This window comes from Hyla sarda, chromosome 4 (genome assembly GCF_029499605.1).
Source record: "Hyla sarda isolate aHylSar1 chromosome 4, aHylSar1.hap1, whole genome shotgun sequence".
Classification (NCBI taxonomy): domain Eukaryota; kingdom Metazoa; phylum Chordata; class Amphibia; order Anura; family Hylidae; genus Hyla; species Hyla sarda.
This window is the reverse complement of record NC_079192.1, coordinates 289,873,623-289,898,088: the sequence shown is the minus strand read 5'-3', so window position 1 is coordinate 289,898,088 and position 24,466 is coordinate 289,873,623. Positions and strand designations below refer to the sequence as shown.

At 40.0% G+C, this 24,466-nt stretch overlaps 1 protein-coding gene across 1 annotated transcript in view; it reads left to right on the top strand.

Moving 5' to 3' along the window:
* Positions 1-24,466, top strand: part of LOC130369339 (dynein axonemal heavy chain 3-like) — a 919,716-nt gene that overhangs the window by 337,750 nt on the left and 557,500 nt on the right. The window contains exon 20 of the mRNA XM_056574479.1: positions 23,837-23,986. Coding sequence (XP_056430454.1) covers positions 23,837-23,986 — 150 coding nt within the window. The remainder of the gene's footprint in view (positions 1-23,836; positions 23,987-24,466) is intronic.

The following is a 24,466-nucleotide window of genomic DNA, read 5'->3' as shown; positions in this document are numbered from 1 at the left end:
ACTGATGTAAATCTGAGTTTTACCAATCATATGCCTCCAGTTGAGGCAAAATTATAACTCAAAGGATGTGTAGGCATGCTGGGAGCTGTAGTTTTGCAAAAGCTGTAAGCACACAGTGTGTGTGTGCATAGCATAAAACCAGAAAGGAAAGGGTTAGAGATGCTCACTCCAGAGACCAGTGATTGTGCAGAGTGAGCGAGGAGGGGGAGTGGTTATCACCTGAGCAAAAGAAAGTGACCTGCCCCCCTGCTTCTAGTCAACAGCATTAAGGTAATTCAGAAATAAAGCTAATTCTGAGAGAAATATAGGTCATAGACACATAAAAATGATATGTACAAGATCAGGATAAAATACTGCGCAACATATAACAGTTTTTTTTGTGAACTTACAGGTACACTTTAACTGTATCATTTCAGAATATTTATTACTGAGTATATTCTGGTAAAATGCAATTCTCTAGCTCAGAGTATACTCAATAGAGATGAGTGAGCTGAGCCATGGGAACCTGGTTTTGCTCAGAACTTTGAGGAAACTTTAGGAAAAATTTGTATCTTTAAAATTTTCAAGTAGCAGTGGCCGAGCATAGCGCTATTGGGACTGGTGGTTATCGGCATGGTGGAAATGTAAAACATCATGGAGGATATGCTGAGGAGGATCAAGTAGCCCATGATAGACATTTTTGAGCCAAGCATAGCACTTGTGGGACAGGTAGTGTTAGGCGTGGTGGGGATAATGTAAGGCATCATAATGGATATGCTGTACAGGACATGGGAACCAGGTGAGGAGGATGAGACGTGTTTAAAACTTGTTCTCTGCGAACCCAAATTTTTCTAAAAGTTCTGCAAGCACGGCAAACTGATCATTTGAAAAGCTCACTCAACTGTAATACTCAACTACAAATAAGTGTACACCAGTAAGAACAGGGAATAAGAAAAAAAAGGCCATACTTTGCTGCAAGTGACACACTAGATATTTATGTCATCTTTACCTTATCTGTGTGGTTCATGGTGGAGAATATTTCCTTTATGTAGTTCTGCTTCCTCACCACTATTATTCCTTACCACTTTAAACACTCAAATCATTTGCCATTTTATAGGGGTATCTGAGTGACTTAAAGGGATATTTTAGAGTTTTCAAAACTATAGGGAATAAGAGTCTGACTGTAAGGGTCCAATCTCTTGGATCCACAGCAATCTCCAGAATGGCACCCAAATCTCCCTGTGCATGGAGTGTGGGATCAACATGCTCCATGTATGCACTGTCTGTAGTAGCGCCAGAAATACACAATGTCGATGAGCACCATGCACAGGTAGAGCCAGGTGCCATTCTGGAGATGTGGGGTGGAGGGAGTGCAGTCAGGGTCCCTGCAATCAGACACTTATGCCCTAGCTTTTCAAAATGTTGGAATATCCTTTTAATAAGTAAAGACTGGCACTTGCAACAACCTAATTTTCAAAAAGACAAATTCTTAGGGGTTGTATAGGATGGACTTTTTTATTTTTATTTTAGGTCACTCATAGGTGTTCTTACTGGAACCAAGATCACAGGAGGTTAGATCAGTGCACATTAAATCTGCAATGGGACTTCAAGGTCATCTTGACAGCTACTCCCTCAATTCTTCAATGACTAGAACATATACTTGTTTAGTAAAGTGGTCCCTCAAGTTACAATTTTAATTGGTTCCAGGATGACCTGGTAATTGTTTTTTTTTTTTTTTTTGTTTTTTTTTGAAGCCCCCAAAATGTCATCCAAAAATTTAAAAAAAGTGAGGATTAAAGATAAATAAGTTAATAACTAATACAGATAAAGCAAGCCCACCTTGTACCAAAAGAGTTAAACTTCCTCCAAATTGTGTCCAAAGGAGCAGCTTTGGCTGGGTTTACATGTCCAGCATCCGGCATAGTTTTCCTCTGGCGTGCATGGGAGGGAAAGTGATGCTAGAACTGATCCCCTTCTTTTAAATGGGACAGTTCACAATCATCCAGAGTTTCAATTTTGACGCCGGATGTTTGGACATGTCAGAGGGCATCGAACAGGGGAACACAGCTTTCTGAAACAATGGACACCGGATGCCATACCATTGATGACAACTAATGCATGTTGCCATCAGTCATGGCATCAGTTGCGTTGAGATCTAGGCTGAGATCACTTATGCCAGATACTGGACTTATGTGACCCCAGCCTAACCTTGGCACAGGTAAAGAGTAGTACAGGACATGTAGTACCTCCCTGTACTGTAGGGAGGTGCTACCAGACTGCCAGTGAGTGCATGCACTTTAGTAATACAGGTGTTTTACCACTGAAATGCCCATTCCGATTGGTCAGTTCTTCCAGCCATTGACAGGTTTTACAAGTCTGGACTGTCTGTAATATTGTAAGTTGAGTATGGTGTCAAGTTACAATGGCCCAGAAAAGACCATTGTATGTTTAAAATACTGTAACCTGAGGCTATTGTAAGTTTAGGGACTACTGTACTGCCCACATTTTTCTACCTAACTTACGAAGATATTCCAACCTATCAGTCAACTTTGGATCGGGTTGTTGTTTATACTTTTCAGACAATTACTTATCAGGAAATAGTTTGAAACTGGTTTGTTAGCTACCAGATAAAGGGAACTGATAGGTTGTGTGTTTTATACTGTTTTCTTGTAAATTGTACAAGAGTACTATAGCTTTAATGGGAATATTTTATGGAGTATCAATACATTTGCAGCTTGAGATGACATTTGCTGGGGGGGTATTGCCTTTCTTCAAATATTTATTATCTCTCCTGCTCTCCTGTGCTTGACAAAGGCTCTGTGAGAGAGCAGAAATGCTGTACACTGACATGGATGAATAAATCACGAGTTTAAGTTGAATCTTCATCTGGAATGCTGGGGCCTTTTCTACATATTATTGTATAGACCCATCATCGAGGTCTTGACAGATGGCACCCTGTCTGCTTTTCTCAGCAATGCTCCTCTGGATTCCATATTAACTCTTCTAGAGACATTTAACTTCTGAATTTAATATAAAATTGGTTGTAATTTTTTCAGCAAAACCATATAAGTCAGATTTTCCAGGAATAGAAAAAAGAGCCATTGCCTGCCATTGCAGCGCATCCCTATAACTACATAAAGCTAAAAGGTAGCCAGGTAATCTGTAGATGGAAGCACAGGAAAGATAGAGCACTGGGCAGACTCCTTATAAAACATGTAAAAATAGTAGAATACCTTCTGAAGGTGACATATTTTGTAAAAAGCCACCATTATTAGCTCATTTCTACACAAGAGAATAGGACGAATTGTCGTTCTAAACAAAAGTCACAGCAGTGTCCTTCAGCACAAATCTTCATTTAATGTATGCACAGAATAATGTCAATATTTCAAGTCAAGCTTGAGAAAGAGCAGACTACGATTTGGGTCAAAATGTTGTGGACAATATAAATACTGTACTTGTGATAATGGACGTTTCTGTTACATTTGTATGGATGTACAGTATATGTGGGGTTGAGGATCACTTTCTGTGGGAAGCAGACCTGTGCCCTATGCATCCTGATGTGGATCCAATGTCTTGGCTTTTTTTTTTTTTTTTTTACCGCAATACTAGACACAGCCCCTTTTACTCAGTAATAGTAAAACAAAAAAGTAGACTTTTCCTAATCCATGACAGCCCTTTTACAATATACTTACCTGGCCATACTTCAGCAGTGATCATGTTTTTCTCCTCAGTTTTTTTCCTCTGAGGCTTCGATGGCGCTGCTTCCTGGACCATAACAACTAGCCTTGCTCACAGCAGGGCTGGTTTGCCTATCCAGAAGCTGAGATGCCAGGCTAATCATACTCAGCTCATGTACTTTTTGCTTCCTGAAAAGGCATTTGCTGACCACAAACCAGGATTGTCACTGTGATGCTTCCCTCATGTTCTGACACCTGGCATTCCTTTTTGGTTCTGTCATCTAACTTTGGTATTTTTCTGAGATGTTACCTCTTGGCTCTGATCTTGGCTCTGGCAACTAACTATAGTTTTTCATGGTACCGATTTGTTTCTGATTTGGCTTGCTGACTATCCTACCATTTCCTAGACACTTAGTTAGGAAGGGTAAGTTGGGGGTTGTCACCTAGGGTGGACATTAGGGATGCAGCTAACCATTATTTTAATAATCAATTAGTTGTCAATAGTTTCAAGTAATCGGAAAAATGACACCAAAATGACAAAAAAGAGGGTTTAACTGATTTTACTTAAATTATGTGTAAATGGCCATATTAACCCCTTAAGGACAATGGACGTAAATGTACGTCATGGTGACGTGGTACTTAGCGCACCATGACGAACATTTACGCCCCGACATGACCGCGAGCACCGGAGCGGTACTCGCGTCATGCTCGGCAGGTCCCGGCTGATATCAGCAGCCAGGGACCCGCCGGTAATGGCGGACATCCGCAATTGCTCGGATGTCCACCATTAACCCCTCCGATGCCGTGATCAATACAGATCACGGCATCTGCGGCATTGCGGTAGTTTGAATGGGCGATCGGATCGCCTGCAGCGCTGCCGCGGGGATCCGATCAACCAGCATGGCGGCCGGAGGTCCCCTCACCTTGCTCCGGCCATCTCCCGGGGTCTTCTGCTCTGGTCTGAGATCGAACAGAAGATCACCGATAATACTGAGCAGTGCTGTGTCCTATACATAGCACTGCACAGTATTAGTAATCAACTGATTGCAATGAATAGTCCCCTATGGGGACATAAAAAGTGTAAAAAAAAAAGTAAAAAAAAATGTTAAATTAAAAATTAAAAAATGTGAAAAATCTCCTCCCCCAATAAAAAGTAAAATGTCAGTTTTTCCCCATTTTACCCCCAAAAAAGTGTAAAAAAAATAATCTATGCACATATTTGGTATCGTCGCGTGCAAAAAAGTATGAAATATTAAAATATATTATTAATTATCCCGTACGGTGAACGGTGTAAACGTAAATTTTTTTTTTTTAAAGTCAAAAATTGCAGCTTTTTTGTCACATTTTATTAAAAAAAAATGAATAAAAAATGAATAAAAAGTAAAACCTAAGCAAAAGTGGTACTGATAAAAACTACAGATCATGGCGCAAAAAATTAGCCTTCATATTGCCCCATATACGGAAAAATGAGAAAGTTATAGGTGGTCAAAATAGGGCAATTTCAAACATACTAATTTTGTTAAAATGGTTTGAGATAGTTTTTTTAAGCGGTACAATTATATAAAAGCATATAACATGGGTATCATTTTAATCGTATTGACCCACAGAATAAAGAAAACATGTCATTTTTACCAGAAAGTGTACAGCGTGAAAACAAAACCTTCCAAAATTTGCTAAATTGCAGTTTTCTTTTCAATTTTTCCACATAAATAAAATTTGTTTGGGCGATACATTTTATGGTAAAATAAGTGATGTCATTACAAAGTACAATTGGTGACGCAAAAAACAAGCCCTCATATGGGTCTGTGGATGGAAATATAAGAGAATTATGATTTTTAGAAGGCGAGGAGGAAAAAACGAAAATGCAAAAATAAAATTGGTCTGGTCCTTAAGGCCAAAATGGGCTTGGTCCTTAAAGAAGATATCCCTTGCAGCAAAGAAAAAAAAAATACCTAGCCATTCCATAGTATATTCACCTACCACCTCTCTGACATGTTTGTGATTTTTTTTCCGGCCCCATTCACTGGCTATTCAGCTCATAAATTCCAGTTACTTCCTGGTTATGGTGGCTATGCCTGTGATCTCAAAGACTACATTTCCCTGCATGCACTGCTCACATTTCCTGCTCTCAGCTGCCTGAGCAGAGAGCTTGTTACCTCCCCTAACTTATGTTAGTCCCTCCCACATAACACTGAGCTCCAATCATAGCCCTACACAGCAGGGTGGCCACGAGGAAACAAAATGTAATCTCAGTGCTCAGAGAGAGGGGCCCTGGAGTTGAAGCTGCAGTTTTACACTGTAAAATCACTCCCTACCCCTCCTCCTCTCAATGAAACAGCTTTACAGTGGCAAAATCACCTCCCCCCTCCTCTGCCCTGCACTCCTCTCTCCCCAGTGCTCAGTGTGACAACTCTACTCTCCCTCCCCTCCATTCTCAGTGTGACAGCCCTACGCTGGCAGCTCCCTCCCCTCCCCCCTCTCCTCCGTTATCAGTGTAAAAACATTAGCAAGGAGAGGGGAGAGAACTATGATCTGAATCAGCCGACATATAGGCAGTGCTGCTCAGCCAATCACTGCAGAACAGAGGGAGGACAGTGTGAATATTCATCAGATGGGAGGGGCTAAGGCCGAGCACAGGGAGCTCTCTGCAGCACAGGGGTTTTCTGGGTAATTGTCACGTCACGGCTCCGGGATGCTGCTGATAACAGCCTGAATAGGGGGTCGAAAGTCATGAAAACCTGGAACAGCTGAATTTCCTGTCAGACAGAAGAATGCAGAAAAAGCTTGTTTCTAAGCAGCACTGGTAATGGAAGTGATTTACAAACCTATATAACTTTACCTTCTGCACTAAAAGATGAACAATTGTTTACTGTGAGACTTGTCCTTTAAGGGGTTAAAACATTTTCAATATCAAATATGTTTATTTTTTGGGTTTTTTCCCCCACTTTTTTGTATACAATAGGAAAAATGGGGGGTCTATTTTTTTTTATTGGGGGAAGGGTTTATTTACATTTTAATAAAACTTGTATTTATTTATTTTTTGCTTTACACTTACTTTACTATATATAGTTAATCATTAGATTAGTCTGTACTCTCCTATACACATGAGGGTATGTGCAGACTGCAGAATATTGCACCCTAGTGTCTGTAGTACAGACTCTGTAGCACTACAGACATTAAGGTACAATGTTCTGCACACAGCCCCATGTGTAAAGCATTGTGTGTGTGTGTGTGTAATAGACACACACATACGGCTAAACACATGGTGGTATGTGCAGAGCATTACACCCTAGTGTCTGTAGAAGACACTAGGGTGCATTGCACTACACATACCCCCATGTGTATAGCAGTAAGTGTGTGTACTACACGCACGCACACACACACACGCACACACACACACGCACACACACGCACACTGCTCCTTAGTCAGTGCTTTGAAAGCAAGAACTTATAAAAAGAACTTTTAATAAAATTGTAAGTTTCTTATCAGGCAGTACAGATTAACATATTGGTCTATTTAAAAAAGATGTTCTCTTTGAAGTGGACCACTCGATGTCAGCAGCCCATCAGATCAGTAACTACAACTAGCAGCCTATTAGTGATTCAGGTGGAAATTAATTGCTTAAAATCCAAAATTAAAGGACTAAGAATTAAGAAAAGTCAAACTGCTTGAGGCAATAAAGAGAAAGGAAAATGAAACCTTAGAAAATTTGTTAGAAGCCCCAATTAATAAAACCATCTTGTGGAATGAATGTCAGGTTGGTTAATGGCCCTTGAAGGCGCAACTCACGTTGTGTGGAGGCACAGATCTGCAGAAGGGTACTAAAAATCTGCTACACCAAAAGCTCTCAAGAGCACAGTGACTGCCCCACCAAACTAAGAATTTGGAGGGGGATGAGGGTAATCTTAAGAGAAGTGTCCCTATGGTTACTCTGGCTAAGCTTCAAAAATCCAAAAATGCAGATGAGGGCACTTCCAGAAGGTCAACCATCACTGAAGCACCCCACCAATTTGGGCTTAATGGCAGAGTGGTCAGAATAGAGATTCTCCTCAGTAAAAGACATATTAACCCCTTAGGGACCAAGCCCATTTTGGCCTTAACCCCTTCCCGCAGAATGTCATGTATAAACGCCAGGTTGTGCAGTGCGTTCGCGCATCCCGATGTTTATAAATGACATTCAGTTAACTCGGCGATGCGCAGCATCGCACGGGTTAACTGGCAGAAGTCCCGCTGTTTCCAGCAGGAGACAACTTCTGCTTCACCCCCCAGGACCATCCATTGATGGTCCTGGTCAGCGATCACTGTGATTGGTCCCTGTGGACCAATCACAGTGATCTGGGGTGAAAGTTCAGATCCCCCGCACTGCCCGCCCCTGGAAGTCGGGCAGAACGGGGGACGAAGGCTGCGGGGGCTCGCGGCATAGGTGGGGGAACAGGAGGGGACCGGCGGCCTTACCTGGAGCAGCGGTGGGACCGAGGAGCAGCGCGGGACCGGCCACGTGGACGAGCAGCGACGGGACCGGCAGGTAAGTATATGGTCCTCAGAAGCAGCAGTGAAGATCTTCACTGCTGCTTCTAGGAGTCTGAAAACTACAACTCCCAGCATGCCTAGACAGCCTTTGGCTGTCTGGGCATGCTGGGAGTTGTAATTTTGCAACATCTGGAGGGCCCCAGTTTGGAGATCATTGTATAATGGTCTCCAATCTGTGCTCTTCCAGCTGTTGCAAAACTACAACTCCCAGCATGCACTGACTGTCCAGGCATGCTGGGAGTTTTAGTTCAGCAACATCTGGCCCTTCAGATGTTGCCGAACTACAACTCCCAGCATGCCCTTCAGCTGTCTGGGCATGCTGGGAGTTGTAGTTTTGCAACAACTGGAGACACACTGGTTGGGAAACATTGTTTCTAACTCAGTGTTTCCTAACCTGTGTGCCTCCAGCTGTTGCAAAACTATAACTCCCAGCATGCACTAACAAACCATGCATGCTGGGAGTTGTAGTTTTGCAACATCTGGAGGGCCCCAGTTTGGAGACCATTGTATAATGGTCTCCAATCTGTGCTCTTCCAGCTGTTGCAAAACTACAACTCCCAGCATGCATTGACTGTCCAGGCATGCTGGGAGTTTTAGTTCAGCAACATCTGGCCCTTCAGATGTTGCCGAACTACAACTCCCAGCATGCCCTTCAGCTGTCTGGGCATGCTGGGAGTTGTAGTTTTGCAACAACTGGAGACACACTGGTTGGGAAACATTGTCTGTTTCTAACTCAGTGTTTCCTAACCTGTGTGCCTCCAGCTGTTGCAAAACTATAACTCCCAGCATGCACTAACAGACCATGCATGCTGGGAGTTGTGGTTTTGCAACAGCTGGTGCACCCCCCCCCCCCCCCCCCCCCCCCTGTGAATGTACAGGATACATTCACACGGGCGAGGCTTTTACAGTGGGTTTCTCGCTGCAAGTTTGAGATGCAGCAAATTTTGCGCTGGGAAACTCGCTGTAATCCCCCGCCCATGTGACTGTACCCTAAAAACACTACACTACACCAACACAAAATAAAATAAAAAGTTAAAAACACTATATATACACATACCCTTACACCACTGTTTCCAAAGCAGAGCCTCCAGCTGTTGAAAAACAACAACTCCCAGTATTGCCGGACAGCCATTGACTGTCCACGCATGCTGGGAGTTTTGCAACAGCTGGAGGCACCCTGTTTGGGAATCACTGGCGTAGAATACCCCTATGTCCACCCCTATGCAAATCCCTAATTTAGGCCTCAAATGCACATGGCGCTCTCACTTTGGAGCCCTGTCGTATTTCAAGGCAACAGTTTAGGGCCACATATGGGGTATCGCTGTACTCGGGAGAAATTGCGTTACAAGGTTTGGGGGGCTTTTTCTTCTTTAACCCTTCATGAAAAGGAAATGTTGGGGTCTACACCAGAATGTTAGTGTAAAAATTTTAAATTTTTTACACTAACATGCTGATGTTGCCCTATACTTTACATTTTCACAAGAGGTAAAAGGGAAAAAAGCCCCCCAAAATTTGTAACGCAATTTCTCCCGACTACGGAGATACCCCATATGTGGGCGCAAAGTGCTCTGGGGGCGCACAACAAGGCCCAGAAGGGAGAGCGCACCATGTACATTTGAGGTGATTTGCACAGGGGTGGCTGATTGTTACAGCTGTTTTGACAAACGCAAAAAAAACAAAACCCCACATGTGACCCCATTTCGGAAACGACACCCCTCACGGAATGTAATGAGGGGTGCAGTGAGAATTTATCCCCCACAGGTGTCTGACGGATCTTTGGAACAGTGGTCCGTGAAAATGAAAACTTGTACAGCCCACTGTTCCAAAGATCTGTCAGACACCAGTGGGGGGCAAATGCTCACTGTACCCCTTGTTACGTTCCTAAAGGGGTCTAGTTTCCAAAATGGTATGCCACGTGTTGTTTTTTTTTTGCTGTTCTGGCACCTTAGGGGCTTCCTAAATGCGACATGCTCCCCGAGCAAAATTTGCTCTCAAAAAGCCAAATATGACTCCTTCTCTTCTGAGCATTGTAGTTCGCCCATAGTGCACTTCAGGTCAACTTATGGGGTACCTCCATACTCAGAAGAGATGGGGTTACAAATTTTGGGGGGTATTTTCTGCTATTAACCCTTGCAAAAATGTGAAATTTGGGGGGAAACACACATTTTTGTGGAATATATATATATATTTTTTTTTACATATGCAAAAGTCGTGAAACACCTGTGGGGTATTAAGGCTCACTTTATTCCTTATTACATTCCTCAAGGGGTCTAGTTTCCAAAATGGTATGCCATGTGTTTTTTTTTTTTTTTTTTGCTGTTCTGGCACCATAGGGGCTTCCTAAATGCGACATGCCCCCCAAGCAAAATTTGCTCTCAAAAAGCCAAATATGATTCCTTCTCTTCTGAGCATTGTAGTTCGCCCATAGTGCACTTCAGGTCAACTTATGGGGTACCTCCATACTCAGAAGAGATGGGGTTACAAATTTTGGGGGGTATTTTCTGCTATTAACCCTTGCAAAAATGTGAAATTTGGGGGGAAACACACATTTTTGTGGAATATTTTTTTTTTTTTTTTTTACATATGCAAAAGTCGTGAAACACCTGTGGGGTATTAAGGCTCACTTTATTCCTTATTACATTCCTCAAGGGGTCTAGTTTCCAAAATGGTATGCCATGTGTTTTTTTTTTGCTGTTCTGGCACCATAGGGGCTTCCTAAATGCGACATGCCCCCCGAGCAAAATTTGCTCTCAAAAAGCCAAATATGACTCCTTCTCTTCTGAGCATTGTAGTTCGCCCATAGTGCACTTCAGGTCAACTTATGGGGTACCTCCATACTCAGAAGAGAAGGGGTTACAAATATTGGGGGGTATTTCCTGCTATTAACCCTTGGAAAAATGTGAAATTTGGGGGGAAACACACATTTTAGTGAAAAATAAAAAAAAATTTTTACATATGCAAAAATCGTGAAACACCTGTGGGGTATTAAGGCTCACTTTATTCCTTGTTATGTTCCTCAAGGGGTCTAGTTTCCAAAAGGGTATGCCATGTGAGGGTTTTTTGCTGTTCTGGCACCATAGGGGCTTCTTAAATGCAACATGCCCCCCAAAAACCATTTCAGAAAAACGTACTCTCCAAAATCCCCTTATCGCTCTTTCCCTTCTGAGCCCTCTACTGCGCCCGCCGAACACTTTACATAGACATATGAGGTATGTGCTTACTCAAGAGAAATTGGGCTACAAATATAAGTATACATTTTCTCCTTTTACCCCTTGTAAAAATTCAAAAATTGGGTCTACAAGAACATGCGAGTGTAAAAAATGAAGATTGTGAATTTTCTCCTTCACTTTGCTTCTATTCCTGTGAAACACCTAAAGGGTTAAAATGATGACTGAATGTCATTTTGAATACTTTGGGGGGTGCAGTTTTTATAATTGGGTCTTTTGTGGGGTATTTCTAATATGAAGACCCTTCAAATCCACTTCAAACCTGAACTGGTCCCTGAAAAATAGTGATTTTGAAAATTTTGTGAAAAATTGGAAAATTGCTGCTGAACTTTGAAGCCCTCTGGTGTCTTCCAAAAGTAAAAACTCGTCACTTTTATGATGCAAACATAAAGTAGACATATTGTATATGTGAATAAAAATTTTTTTTATTTGTAATATACATTTTCCTTACAAGCAGAGAGCTTCAAAGTTAGAAAAATGCAAAATTTTCAAATTTTTCATCAAATTTTTGGATTTTTCACAAGGAAAGGATGCAAGTTACCACAAAAATTTACCACCATGTTAAAGTAGAATATGTCACGAAAAAAAAAATCTCGGAATCAGAATGATAACTAAAAGCATTCCAGAGTTATTAATGTTTAAAGTGACAGTGGTCAGATGTGCAAAAAACGCTCTGGTCTGTTTTTGCACTTTTGTTTTTTTTCTCCTCCCTTCTAAAAATCATAATGCTTTAAATTTTGCACCTACAGACCCATATAAGGGCTTGTTTTTTGCGCGACCAATTGTACTTTGAAATTACATCAATCATTTTATTACAAAATATATGATGAAACAAAAAAAATATTTGTGGGGTGAAATTGAAAATAAACCCACCATTTTGTAAATTTTGGGGGTTTCCGTTTTTACGCAGTGCACTTTTTGGTAAAAATGACACCATATCTTTATTCTGTAGGTCCATACAATTACAAGGACACCCAATTTATGTTTATTTTTTATTTTATTTTACTATTAAATTATAAATTACAAATATAAATAACTATTATTTTCTATAGACGGGGGTGTATGGGGGCTCATTTCTTGCACTGTGAACTGTAGTTTTATCGGTACCATTTTTATTTTAATGGAACTTTTTGATCACTTTCTAATAATTTTTTTATGGTATATGAAATGACCAAAAATTAGCAGTTTTGGACTTTGGTGTTTTTGAACATGTACGCTATCGACTGTGTGGTTTAACTAACCTTATATTTTAATAGTTCGGACATTTTGATAGTTTAATAGTTTAGAGCTTTGGCTCAGCATTGATGAGTGTTATCGGTACTCTGATGCTCTAGCCTGCTGAGGCTTCATGAAGAATCAGAGGATCGGACGTGAGGAGGCAGGGGAAGGGACCTTCCACCATCCACTCTGTTAACGTATATACTCGAGTATAAGCCGACCCAAATATAAGCTGAGGCCCCTAATTTTACCCCAAAAACCCAGGAAAAATTATGGACTCGACTATAAGCCTGGGGTGGGAAATACATCATCCCCCCATGTAATCATCCAGACCCCCATCATCATCCCCTCCTTCATCATCACCGCCTGTCAATCCCTTCATCAGTGGTCTTCAACCTGCGGACCTCCAGATGTTGCAAAACTACAACTCCCAACATGCCCGGACAGCCATCGGCTGTCCAGGCATGCTGTGAGTTGTAGTTTTGCAACCTCTGGAGGTCCGCAGGTTGAAGACCACTGCGGCCTTCGTCACCCCCCCCCCTTCATCATCACCGCCAGTCAATCCCTTCATCAGTGGTCTTCAACCTGCGGACCTCCAGATGTTGCAAAACTACAACTCCCAGCATGCCCGGACAGCCATCGGCCGTCCAGGCATGCTGGGAGTTGTAGTTTTGAAACATCTGGAGGTCCGCAGGTTGAAGACCACTGCGGCCCATGAGGTAGGAAGCGAGCTCAGCTTGTAAGCACACTTCAAACCCCGATTGGTCCTTATGTACAGGACTCAAGGGCATACCAGCACACTCTTAGTCCTTAATGGGTTTAAGCCCACATTGTATTTTTCTGCACCTGGGACAGGGAGATTGGTCAGGAGATGAGTGTAAAGAGAAGATAGAGTACAATTTGGCTATAACTATATAGTTTTACAGTCAATGACTTGGGAGCAATTTGCCAAATCATGAAAGAACTCTGTGTGGGAGTGAGGTGGCTGAACATGTTAGCGGGATCAGTAATATTGACTTTTAAATTAAAAGTTACATACACATCAGGGTAAAATAGCATCTAAAATTGTTGCACAGCACAAGTTATTTACGAGGCTTTTGTGAGACAAGACTATGTGATGTCCCAGCCATTAAAAATCTGTATACACTAAGAATTTCTTTACTTTACAAAGCTGCAATTTTTCAAAGGTGATGTACTGTATTTGTACTGAACATACTATGTGAAGACTTGACTATTTCATTGTTTTATTATTCATTGGAAGGCAATAAGTTTGTGTAGTTAAAGGTGTCCCTCCATTCTGTGTAGGTAAGCTGACGACTAAATGACACCCTTATTTGTACACTAAAACAACTTATTAAAGCGCTGCTCTCATTCTGTAGATGCATATAATGCCTTTGTGTGTCATAATATTGCTGTGCAAATAAACTACAAAGCCTCACAAGACTCGAATCACTGAACAAAATGGAAGAGGAAAGTCTCTTAGGATGGGAATAAAGCTTTATTATTTATGATCGTACAAACATTAACAACCTAGCAGAATATGTGAAACCTTAGGATAGTGTTTCTGCTTTACATGATGAATTGTGAGCCAATGTTGGAGATTTATCAAAATCTGTGTAGAGAAAGAGCGGTGCAGTTTCCCATAGCAACCAATCAACTTGCTTCTTTCATTTTTAAAAGGCCCTTTTAAAAATGAAAGACGCAATCTAATTGGTTGCTATGGGCAACTTCACAGCTCTTCCTCTACAAAGGTTTTGCTAAATCTACCCCAATGTGTCTAGTTTAAACAGATGCAACGCCGGTCTATTGTACAGTTTATTTAATGAGCTATTCCTGGAGGCTACTATAGATGGAAGATGAGGATATATTTGCTGTTACAGATGTAGTGTTTCTCTACAAAATAATTATGGATAGTGTGTGACAATGGGAAGGATGGGGGGTAACTTGGCTCAAAGGATAAGACACAATTGCCCAGATTTATCAGTCTGTAGAGACAAAAACTCTTGCCAGAGCTTGTTAAGAGATGAAAGCAGAGCTGCGATTGGTTGTTATAACCAGCTTTACTTTTTTTATGCACAGCAAAGAACCATCTAAGGGCCATATATATCACATACATTGAAACCTCATAAGGTTTACTGTTCAGGGGTCTATATGAAGTGGGGTACTAAGCCCTACTTACACTGTTGTTGAAATGCACACCCTGTTTGACCATGCTTCCATGATAATTCAGCAATAACATATCCTATAACACTAAAAAAGCATCAGTGCATCTGTATATTTAATAATAAAGTAAGCGTACGGATGGGAATAGTTCTCCTTGTGTTGGTTCCAACCTTAGTTTTGGAGGAAAAAACTTACCAAAATGAGGACCAAAATACTGTGTGTGCACAAAGCCTCGGACTCAAAATCTACAACTTCTGTACGCTCAAGTCCCCATGAAAACACTACCCATCTGTACTTTTTCTCTATTATTGAATATACGGATGCATAGGTTGAGAGCCTTTTCAGTGCTACAGGAAATGTTAGTGCTGAATTAGCAGTTTTAAACAAAACCCACTGACCCAGATGTACTGATCTGTAGAGACAAAAAGTGATTTTGCCCATAGCAACCAATCACAGGTCAGCTTTCCTATTTTAACAAGCTTTGATAAAATAAAAGCTGAGCTGTAATTGGTTGTTATTGGATAATCAGACCCCACCCTCACACCTCCCTTTGTCCCCCACTATACATAAATATTTTGTAGTAAAACATTATCTGTAACAATAAATATGATCTCCTTATCTGCCATCTATAGCAGCCTCCAGGAATAGCTCTTAGAATAAACTGTATACTAGACCAGTCTTTCATCTGTATAAACTAGACACATTGGCTCACTATGCATCATGTAAAGCAGAAACACTGTCCTAAGGTTTCACATATTCTGCTCGGTTGTTAATGTTTGAACCATCATAAATAATAAAGTTTTATTCCATCCTAAGAGACTTTCATCTTCCATTTTGTTCAGTGATTCCCGTCTTGTGAGGCTTTGTAGTTTATTTGCACAGCAATATTATGACACACAAAGGCATTATATGCATCTACAGAATGAGAGCAGCACTTTAATAAGTTGTTTTAGTGTACAAATAAGGGTGTCATTTATTTGTCAGCTTACCTACACAGAAAGGAAGGACACCTTTAACTACAGGAGCTCATTGCCTTCGAATGAATAATAAAACAATTAAATGCAGTGATAGTCAAGTCCTCACAAAGTATATTCAGTGCAAATACAGTGCAAGTACAGTACATCACTTTTAAAACAATGCCTGCATTGTAAAGTAGAGACATTTTTTGTGTATACAGCTTTTTAATGGCTGGGACATCACACAGTGTTGTCTCACAAAAGCCTCATAAATAACTTGTGATGTGCAACAATTTTAGAAGCTATTTTAATATGATGTGTATGAAACTTTTATTTTAAAAGATCCTTCTCAAATTCTCAACCAACGTATGTTCCCTAAGTTTTCCCACAATTGGGTAGAATGGCCCTGAATTGCTGCACTTAGTCATAGACCATGAGACCATACGCTAACAGTTGCACACATGCTCTATCCTCCCTCTGCACTCATTTCTATGATCAGTACAGGGAGGAAACGGGAAGCTGAACAACCAGTGTTCATTGGGAGCTTCATAATAACACTTCTGAACATTAATTCACACCCCACAGCCTCCTAACAACAACCCCAGAGCCAAGAATTTATACCATATTGTGCTATAAAGTATTCACTCATCTAATTATTCAGTGAAAAGTACAGATAGTCAACTAAATAGTAAAACCCCTGTACCTAGGAAACAGGATGAGAGGTTATAGCAAAAAAAGTACAAATCAGAGCACCCAAGGTTATAAGACTCAAGTATTTTGGCTTGATCACAGGTTAGTGAGACAACCCCTGAAGTAGTGAAGTTACACAATTTGTGTAGCTCCTATTGACTTTAATAGAAGTTGCGCAAAAAGGGATGCTCCGCAAGTAACTTTCAGTAACTTTTACATAACTCTCAGAGTTAAGTAAATAGCGTAGCTTGTGGGACAAATTTATCAAAACAGTCAACTTAATATTTTTAATTTTGTTTTTTTTTAATGGAAATTAAGCTATGACTGGTTCCTATGAACAACAAGGTTGGGTTTCCCATGAGATATTTTAATAATAAATCTAATTTGATTTTACACTCAAATAATCAGACAGAATCTTAGTTACTCATATGGAGATAAAAATCACTAGAGATGAGCGAACTTACAGTAAATTCAATTCGTCATGAACTTCTGAGCTTGGCGGTTGCTGACTTTTTCTGCATAAATTAGTTCAGCTTTCCGGTGCTCCGGTGGGCTGGAAAAGGTGGATACAGTCCTAGGAAAGAGTCTCCTAGGACTGTATCCACCTTTTCCAGCCCACGGGAGCACCTGAAAGCTGAACTAATTTATGCAGGAAAAGTCAGCAACGAATCGAATTTACTGTAAGTTCACTCATCTCTAAAAATCACTATAGGCACAAAATTCATAGGCCCACCTGGTGCGTAGACCATTAATGTGGGAATTTCACAGTGGTTTCTTTCACAATAGGCTTGATCAGTTTTGCCATCTCCTTACATTTTTACATTGATATGTATTTATCTAGATTTGATGTAATGTCTTTTTGGAGGAATCTCTTAAGGCTAATATGCCAGTTTTTTTGGCATTAAAAAGGTCACACATTTTTACGCAAGCCTCATTTTCCTTGTGCTAGTCCATTTTGCACCTTTACTGCCTAAAGGGGCATAACTTCTGAATAAAGGGAGCTTGGTTTAAATGGGCACTGTCAGATAGTGTTGCTCGCGAATATTCGCAATGCAAATTTTATTCGCGAATATGCAATATATATGCAATATATAAGTGAATATTCGCGAATATAGCACTATATATTCGTAATTACGAATATTCGTTTTTTTTTATTTTTTTTTTTTTCACAGTACACATCACAGTGATCACCCCTCTCTGCTTCCAGCTTGTGTGGTGTAAAGAAGGCTCTAATACTACTGTGTGAGACTGGCGTGCGAATTTTCGCATATGCGAAAATTTACATATGTTAATTTTCGCATACGCGAATTTTCGCATATGCGAAAATAAAACGAGTATATTACAAATATGCGAATTTAGCGAATATATGACGAATATTCGTCCATATATTCGCGAATATTCGCAAATTCGAATATGGCCTATGCCGCTCAACACTACTGTCAGATACAAAAACTTTTGACATGTTGTAAAGCATGCAAAACCAATAAGTTTTGCAATTGCTTTCATCGGAAAATTTTCAGTATTTCATACTGAAAAATCCAGTCAAACAACTGCCCCCTGCCTGCTTGGACACATACCAGTCCTGCTGTGTCCATGTGTCATGGACCCACTTCCTTGATTGACAGCTGTGAGCGCAGGGCTTACAGCTGGAGGAAAAATCCTCCCACTGTCAGCTTGTGTCCCATTACTGTCAGTGAGGAAATGCTGGGAGTTGTAGTTTTGCTAATGCTAGGGGAGATGTGAGCAGACAGCATACTGAGGGAGGGGGCTGAGACCTGCACAGTGAGGCCACGCCCCCTCCCTTTGGGTGGAATTCAGACTTGTGAGCTAAATTCAAAGTGCAATAAAAAAAATTAATAAAGGTGCTAGATTCATAAAAATCAGATGTACTTGATCAGGATTAGGTACTGAGTGATATGTTAAAAAAAATGTTTTTTTTGTTGGATCTGATGGGTAAGCTTCAAGTGTAGCTAGTTTTTAGCCCATTTATCACATGCAATATTTTCTAATATAATTTTCTGTGCAACCCCAATTAATAGGGGGTGTGCAACACACACTTTTAAAAAGTGCTTGAAAACATACTAAAAATCATCATACTTCACAAAACTATTTGAAAACTTTTGTACTATGAAAAAATCCTTTTTTGTATACAGTGCATATAAAGTGAAGTATAGCTTCATGAGTTTTTCCCTGAGTTATAATTTGTATATCATTTTATTTGTTCCTATGTTCATGATTAGACATCAGTACTACTCACTTACCTCAGATATTGTCAAGAAATGAACATGCTTGCTATTGTACTGAAGAAGCTCATTAATTTTTCTGCTCTTCATTTCCTTCTTTTGTAAATGCTCAAACCTTATCTATCTCTTTTGTCTTGGTGCATTTGCATTTTGGTAAACACATCTTACAAATTAACTTTCATCTTTTCACTAAATTGGGAGGAAATGTTCTATGTACAATCTTAATGTCATATAATAACATGTTTACTCTCCATTTATATATTTTTTCATGGAAAGTTATCAAGAAACATGTGTATTTGCTTCTGTATCATTTCCACATGCTGTCTTTTATGTAATTATGCCAAGTTTATTATTTTCTCAGTAGTAGAGTTGTTCATGCATGTGTCTACATTATGGAGTATTTTGTGCATATAATTATTGGGTAAGTCAGTACACTTACATAGTTACATAGTACGGTTGAAAAAAGACACATATCCGTCAAGTTCAACCAAGGACTGGAAAAGATGGGGTAGGGGTATTGGGGGGGGGGGGATTCTATATTTCTACATATACATTAATGTTATTAAGTTCTAAGTTATTAAGTTCTAAGTTCTAAGAATGTATATAACCCCCTTTTGAAGCCCTCAAATGTTTTTACTCTGACCAGTTCCTGAGGTAGACTGTTCCATAAATTCACAGTTCTTATTGTAAAGAAGGATTGTTGCCCCTGGAGACTAAACCTTTTTTCTCCAGGCAGAGGGAGTGCCCTCTTGTTTTATGAGGGGGTTTTACCTGGCTATTTTTATATTTAAATAAGTTGATCATTTCCCTCCCCCCTTAAATGTATCTTATAAAGACTAAATACATTTAATTACTTTAAAGGGGTAGTCCAGTAATGAAAAACTTATCCCCTATCCTAAGGATAGGGAATAAGTTTGAGATCGTGGGGGGTCCGACCGCTGGGGTCCCCTGCGATCTCTCTGTACGGGGGCCAGGCTCTCCGGCCAGATAGCGAGTGTCGACCCCCGCACAGAGCGGCGGCTGACACGCCCCCTCAATACATCACTAAGGCAGAGCCAGAGATTGCCGAAGGCAAGGTGTCAGCTGCCGCTTCGTGCGGGGGTCGACATGCCCCCTTCCAGCAGGCTGTCGAGGCTCCGTACAGGAGATCGCGGGGGGCCCCAGCGGTCGGACCACCTGCGATCTGCAACTTATCCCCTATCCTTAGGATAGGGGATAAGTTGTTCACCCCTGGATATCTCCTTAAATTTTTTGTCATAGTTACTATGCCCCATGCCCCTTATTACTTTAGTTGTGCCCCTTTACCTCTTTCCAGCTACAGGACATCCCATTTATGAAGCGGTGCCTAAAACTGAACAGCATATTCCAGATGAGGCCGTAACAAAGCTTTATAAAGCAGTAGTATTATGCCCTTGTCCCTCAAGTGCATGCCCTTCTTTTAATGACAATATCCTGCTGTTTTTTCCAATTGTAAAAGGAATTATTAGGTAATGTAATTGCTGCACTGGTAGGGATTATGGCTAAAAAAATATCTTTGTGAACAATAAGAGGAGACTCCTTATTCTGTAGGTCCTGTGATCCAAAATAAGGGGCTTAACAGTGAAAAGCCAGCACTTATTTTATGTTTATATGCTAAAATGGATTTGCAGTTTGCAGTGCCAAGGATCCGCACAAGGGTTTTCCCAATTGTCATTCAGTCTTCAGTTTCTCTGCCTAGAAACCATGGAAATAATTATGCAATTTTTGTCAGTTGAGGAAACCCTATTCATCTTCATTGGATTTGCATTGTCTTTAGATTTGATGCAGATTCCAATAGACCAGTGTTTCTCAAGCACTGTCCTCAAGTACCTACAGCAGGCATGTTTTCAGGATTTCTTTAGTCTTTCATAAGTGATATAAATATGGTAGCTGCACTAGGCATCACCACAATTCTATCACCTGTAAAAGACTAAGGAAATCCTGAAAACTTGAGGACCATGCTTGGGAAACAATACAAAAGAGAATCCACAATGATGTGCAAATAGGGTAACCCATTAGGGAACCCATAACATTAAAAGTGATATTCATTCTGCGTGGAGCCTGTTGTAGAGAGCTACACAGACAGATATGCATGTACATGGGAAAGATAATGGGGGTTATTTACTATGGCCTGCGTTTCCCATCCTGTTCCTGCTGGTGATAGATTAGCCAGATTCCAGCACATCCGTCTACAGTTTTTCTATTATTGTACTACTTTAAAAAAGGCAAACTTTGTTTTAAAAAAATTCATATGCATAAAATGGGCCTTTTCTGACCCCTATAATTTTATTTTTCCATATATGGGGCTGTATGAGGGGTAATTTTTTTGCGCTGTGATCTGTAGTTTTTATCTATCCCATTTTTGCTTTGATGTGAATTTTTGTATTGCTTTTATATATTTTTTCTGATATATGATGTGATAAAAAAAATCTGTATTTTACATATTAGATTTTTTTACCTTAACGCTGTTTACAATGCGGGATCATAAACAATATATTTTAATAGTTTAGACATTTACGCACACGGCGATGCCAAATATATTAACTTTTTTCCTTTTCTTTGTAAAATGGGAAAATTTGGGTAATTAAATTTTTTTTTACACTTTTTTTTTACACTTTTTAAGTCCACATCGGACACTTTGATATGCAGTCATTAGATTGCATTTACTGTATAATGCTATGCCTATGGCATATTATTACACAGTGTGATCGACACTGGCTAAGCCATGCTACATCAGTGAATCTGATCTGATGGCGGCAGGAGGCAGTTAAGGGGACCCTCCTCTGCCATTTTAGCTCACGTGAGCCCTCTAAGCTATTGAAGATTTTTTAGTTGCACTTTAGATGCCGTGATCGGCATTAAACACTGTGTCTAAAGGGTTAATAACCGGGATTGCCACTGCCAGTCATAAACAGTGAGTGTCTGGCTACTGATAGTAGCCGATACTCACTGTACTGAAGCAAGTGCAGCTCCTGCGCTTGCTTCAAAGCTGCTTAAGGACTCAGGGCGTACAGGTACGCCCTTGGTCCTTAAGTGCCAGGATGCAAGGGTGTACCTGTACACCCTGCGTCCTTAACAGGTTAAGGAAATTGCTTGATATAAAAAGTAGATTACCGAATCTGAATAATCTATCGCTGCCGACTCAAATAAACAACCAAATGACACCTTCGGTAAGCAATAATTAAGTACATCAATCAACGAAGGAAAAAATATCACTATGGGGCAAGTGACAATTGTTTTTTTTCCTTCTTTACTCTTAAGTGATTGTAGTTATAAAAATGTTTAGACCAAATGAAAATACCAAAGCTTTAAAGCTTAATCAGCCCTAAGGAAGTTAACTACTAAAATAAAAAATAAAAAAACATTTAAACACTGATCTCTTAGCCTCAGCCTACACAAATAAGTCCATCTCCTACGTCATTCTAGTGAAATAAGGTATACTGTCTGCATGTAGTAATTATTCTCTGTAAACAGAAGGCATGATCTTCACTGGAATTAATGAATACTTAGGTGTAAGCTGGTTTCAAATAAATGTGTACTGTATCATGACATTTTCCTTTAACTACTGTGATGTCAGACTAAAATCTGTTCAAAAAGAATTGATAACATCTTTTCCAACTAAATATTTTTAATATGATAATCCACTTAAAAAGAGTTATCTTGTGAAAATGTATCTTATTTTTCCAGATTTTAGTGTACAGCTGCTGGCAGGGGTGACATTTATGCATACAAATTTTAATATTGGTGTCTTCACCTTAATAACTTAAATAGTAAACACACACTACAGAGGAATCCTGTGCATGAAAAGTATATGGGACCCTTGTTTTAAAATAATAAACAAGCACTACCGGTAATTTTAAACTTCAAAATTCAATTGGATGTGGAGCATTGTAGTAGTTAGCTTATCTTTAACCTGGAGCAAAGGTTCAGTTTGCTGCCCTAGCACTGTAACTAAATACCCTAAATATCTAAATAAGTGGCATGCCTTGGATGCTCCCCATAGCTATGCCTCTGAGTAGGGACCTACTATTAAAGGGCTACTCTGGGAATGCAAAACGTATCCGCTATACACATGTCCAATATCTGAAGTGTCTGATTGCTGGTGGGGTCTGACCATGGGACCTTCCACGATCTCCCAAATCTGTTATTGCTAAGTGTTCCAGCCCCTACCTTCTGAGACAAACTGGTCTCAGGAGTGACAGCCCAATCTGCCAATCACCAGCTTAGGTGATTTCCCTCCTCAGCCAATGATTGGCTAGCCAGGTTTTGACTCTTAAGACCAGATTGTCTCGGAAGGTGGGGGCTGGAGTATTCAGCAGTAACAGACAGGCCCCGTTCTGAAGATCGTGGATTGGGGATGAGTTCTGTATTACTGGAGTCTTTAAACTGGCAACGGTGACTTTTACCAATGGTCCCCTGCAGGTATCTTGCATTTTACATCCCTGAAACCACCAGCATGTCAATAATGAATAAAAATAAGATTTTTTTTAAACATTAAAAATTGTATGGTATAGTTTTGGCAATGCAAAAAAATATAAAATCCCTATTTCACCATCGAACGTCCCTAGCAATAAATTTGGAGGTTTCATTAACCATTTTCTTTTTTTAAGCAGTAATTTTACTTTTAAGGCTTAACTTTTTTAGTTTTATTTTCTATCTATTACAAAAAAAAAAAAAAAAAAAGAACACATGTAAGTACCTGAAAACAATTATCCTCAAGGCTTACAAATTAAAACCTTTCCTTGTATTGTCAGATAAGCTGAAGTCTGTTGGTTGCATTTCTTAGCGTTTGATTAATCCTACTGCCTGCTATTCACTTTTCTTGTCAGTGCTTAACAAAGGTTCTGGCTGAAATAGTTCAGGAAGCTTATTTACCTCAGAATGCCCTGCCACCTTTGATTAAATTCCATGTGGATTTATAACTATAGCTTCACAATGCCGGGTGACCTTTAAGGCACTTCTGATAAAATCCAGAGGTCACAGAGTGTTGAAGTTGAAATTGTTTCTAACAATGATGTAACTTGGAAGAAGCCCCCCCCCCAACCGCCCCACACCCCCACCCCCACCATTCCCTTTTGCTGTTAAAAGTTAACAAGAAATTAACATGAACTAAATTAATGGTTTCATTTTACAGGAGAAAGAAGAGGGTGTATGGTCCTCCGCTGGGGAAACAAGCTTTTGTCTTTGTTGATGACCTAAACATGCCTGCCAAGGAGAAATATGGTGCCCAGCCTCCCATTGAACTGCTTAGGCAATGGATTGACCACGGCTACTGGTTTGACAGGTGCAATAAATATTAATTAGCGTGCTTGGCTACAGAGGAGTAATGATATACACTGTTTCTCTGAAGCGTTAAATTGTTGTGTTAGTCTTTATAATTTCTCATCTGCTCAGACACAACAGGAAAACATTTTGAATTACAAGATTCTTTGCAACATAAAGAAATGGAGATTCACACATTGTAGTAAATTACAGTTTAACAACGATCTGTTAGTGACTAAAAAGCACCTTACTTACTTTTTACATCAGTTTTATTTATTTGGCAGACGGCTTGTGAATACTTTAAACTGGATGTTGCAAATGTATTTACTGGAAGACATGGCTATTACTTATTTTTCAATGTGTGTTTTTTTAAAGATATAATTTGCCAAATACTCATTTAATCTGTCCATCACTATGTATTATAAAAGGAATCAGAATGTACAAGGCATAGCAACCATTTATCTAATAACTGTTATTAGAAAAAAATGCTCTCTGGATTGAG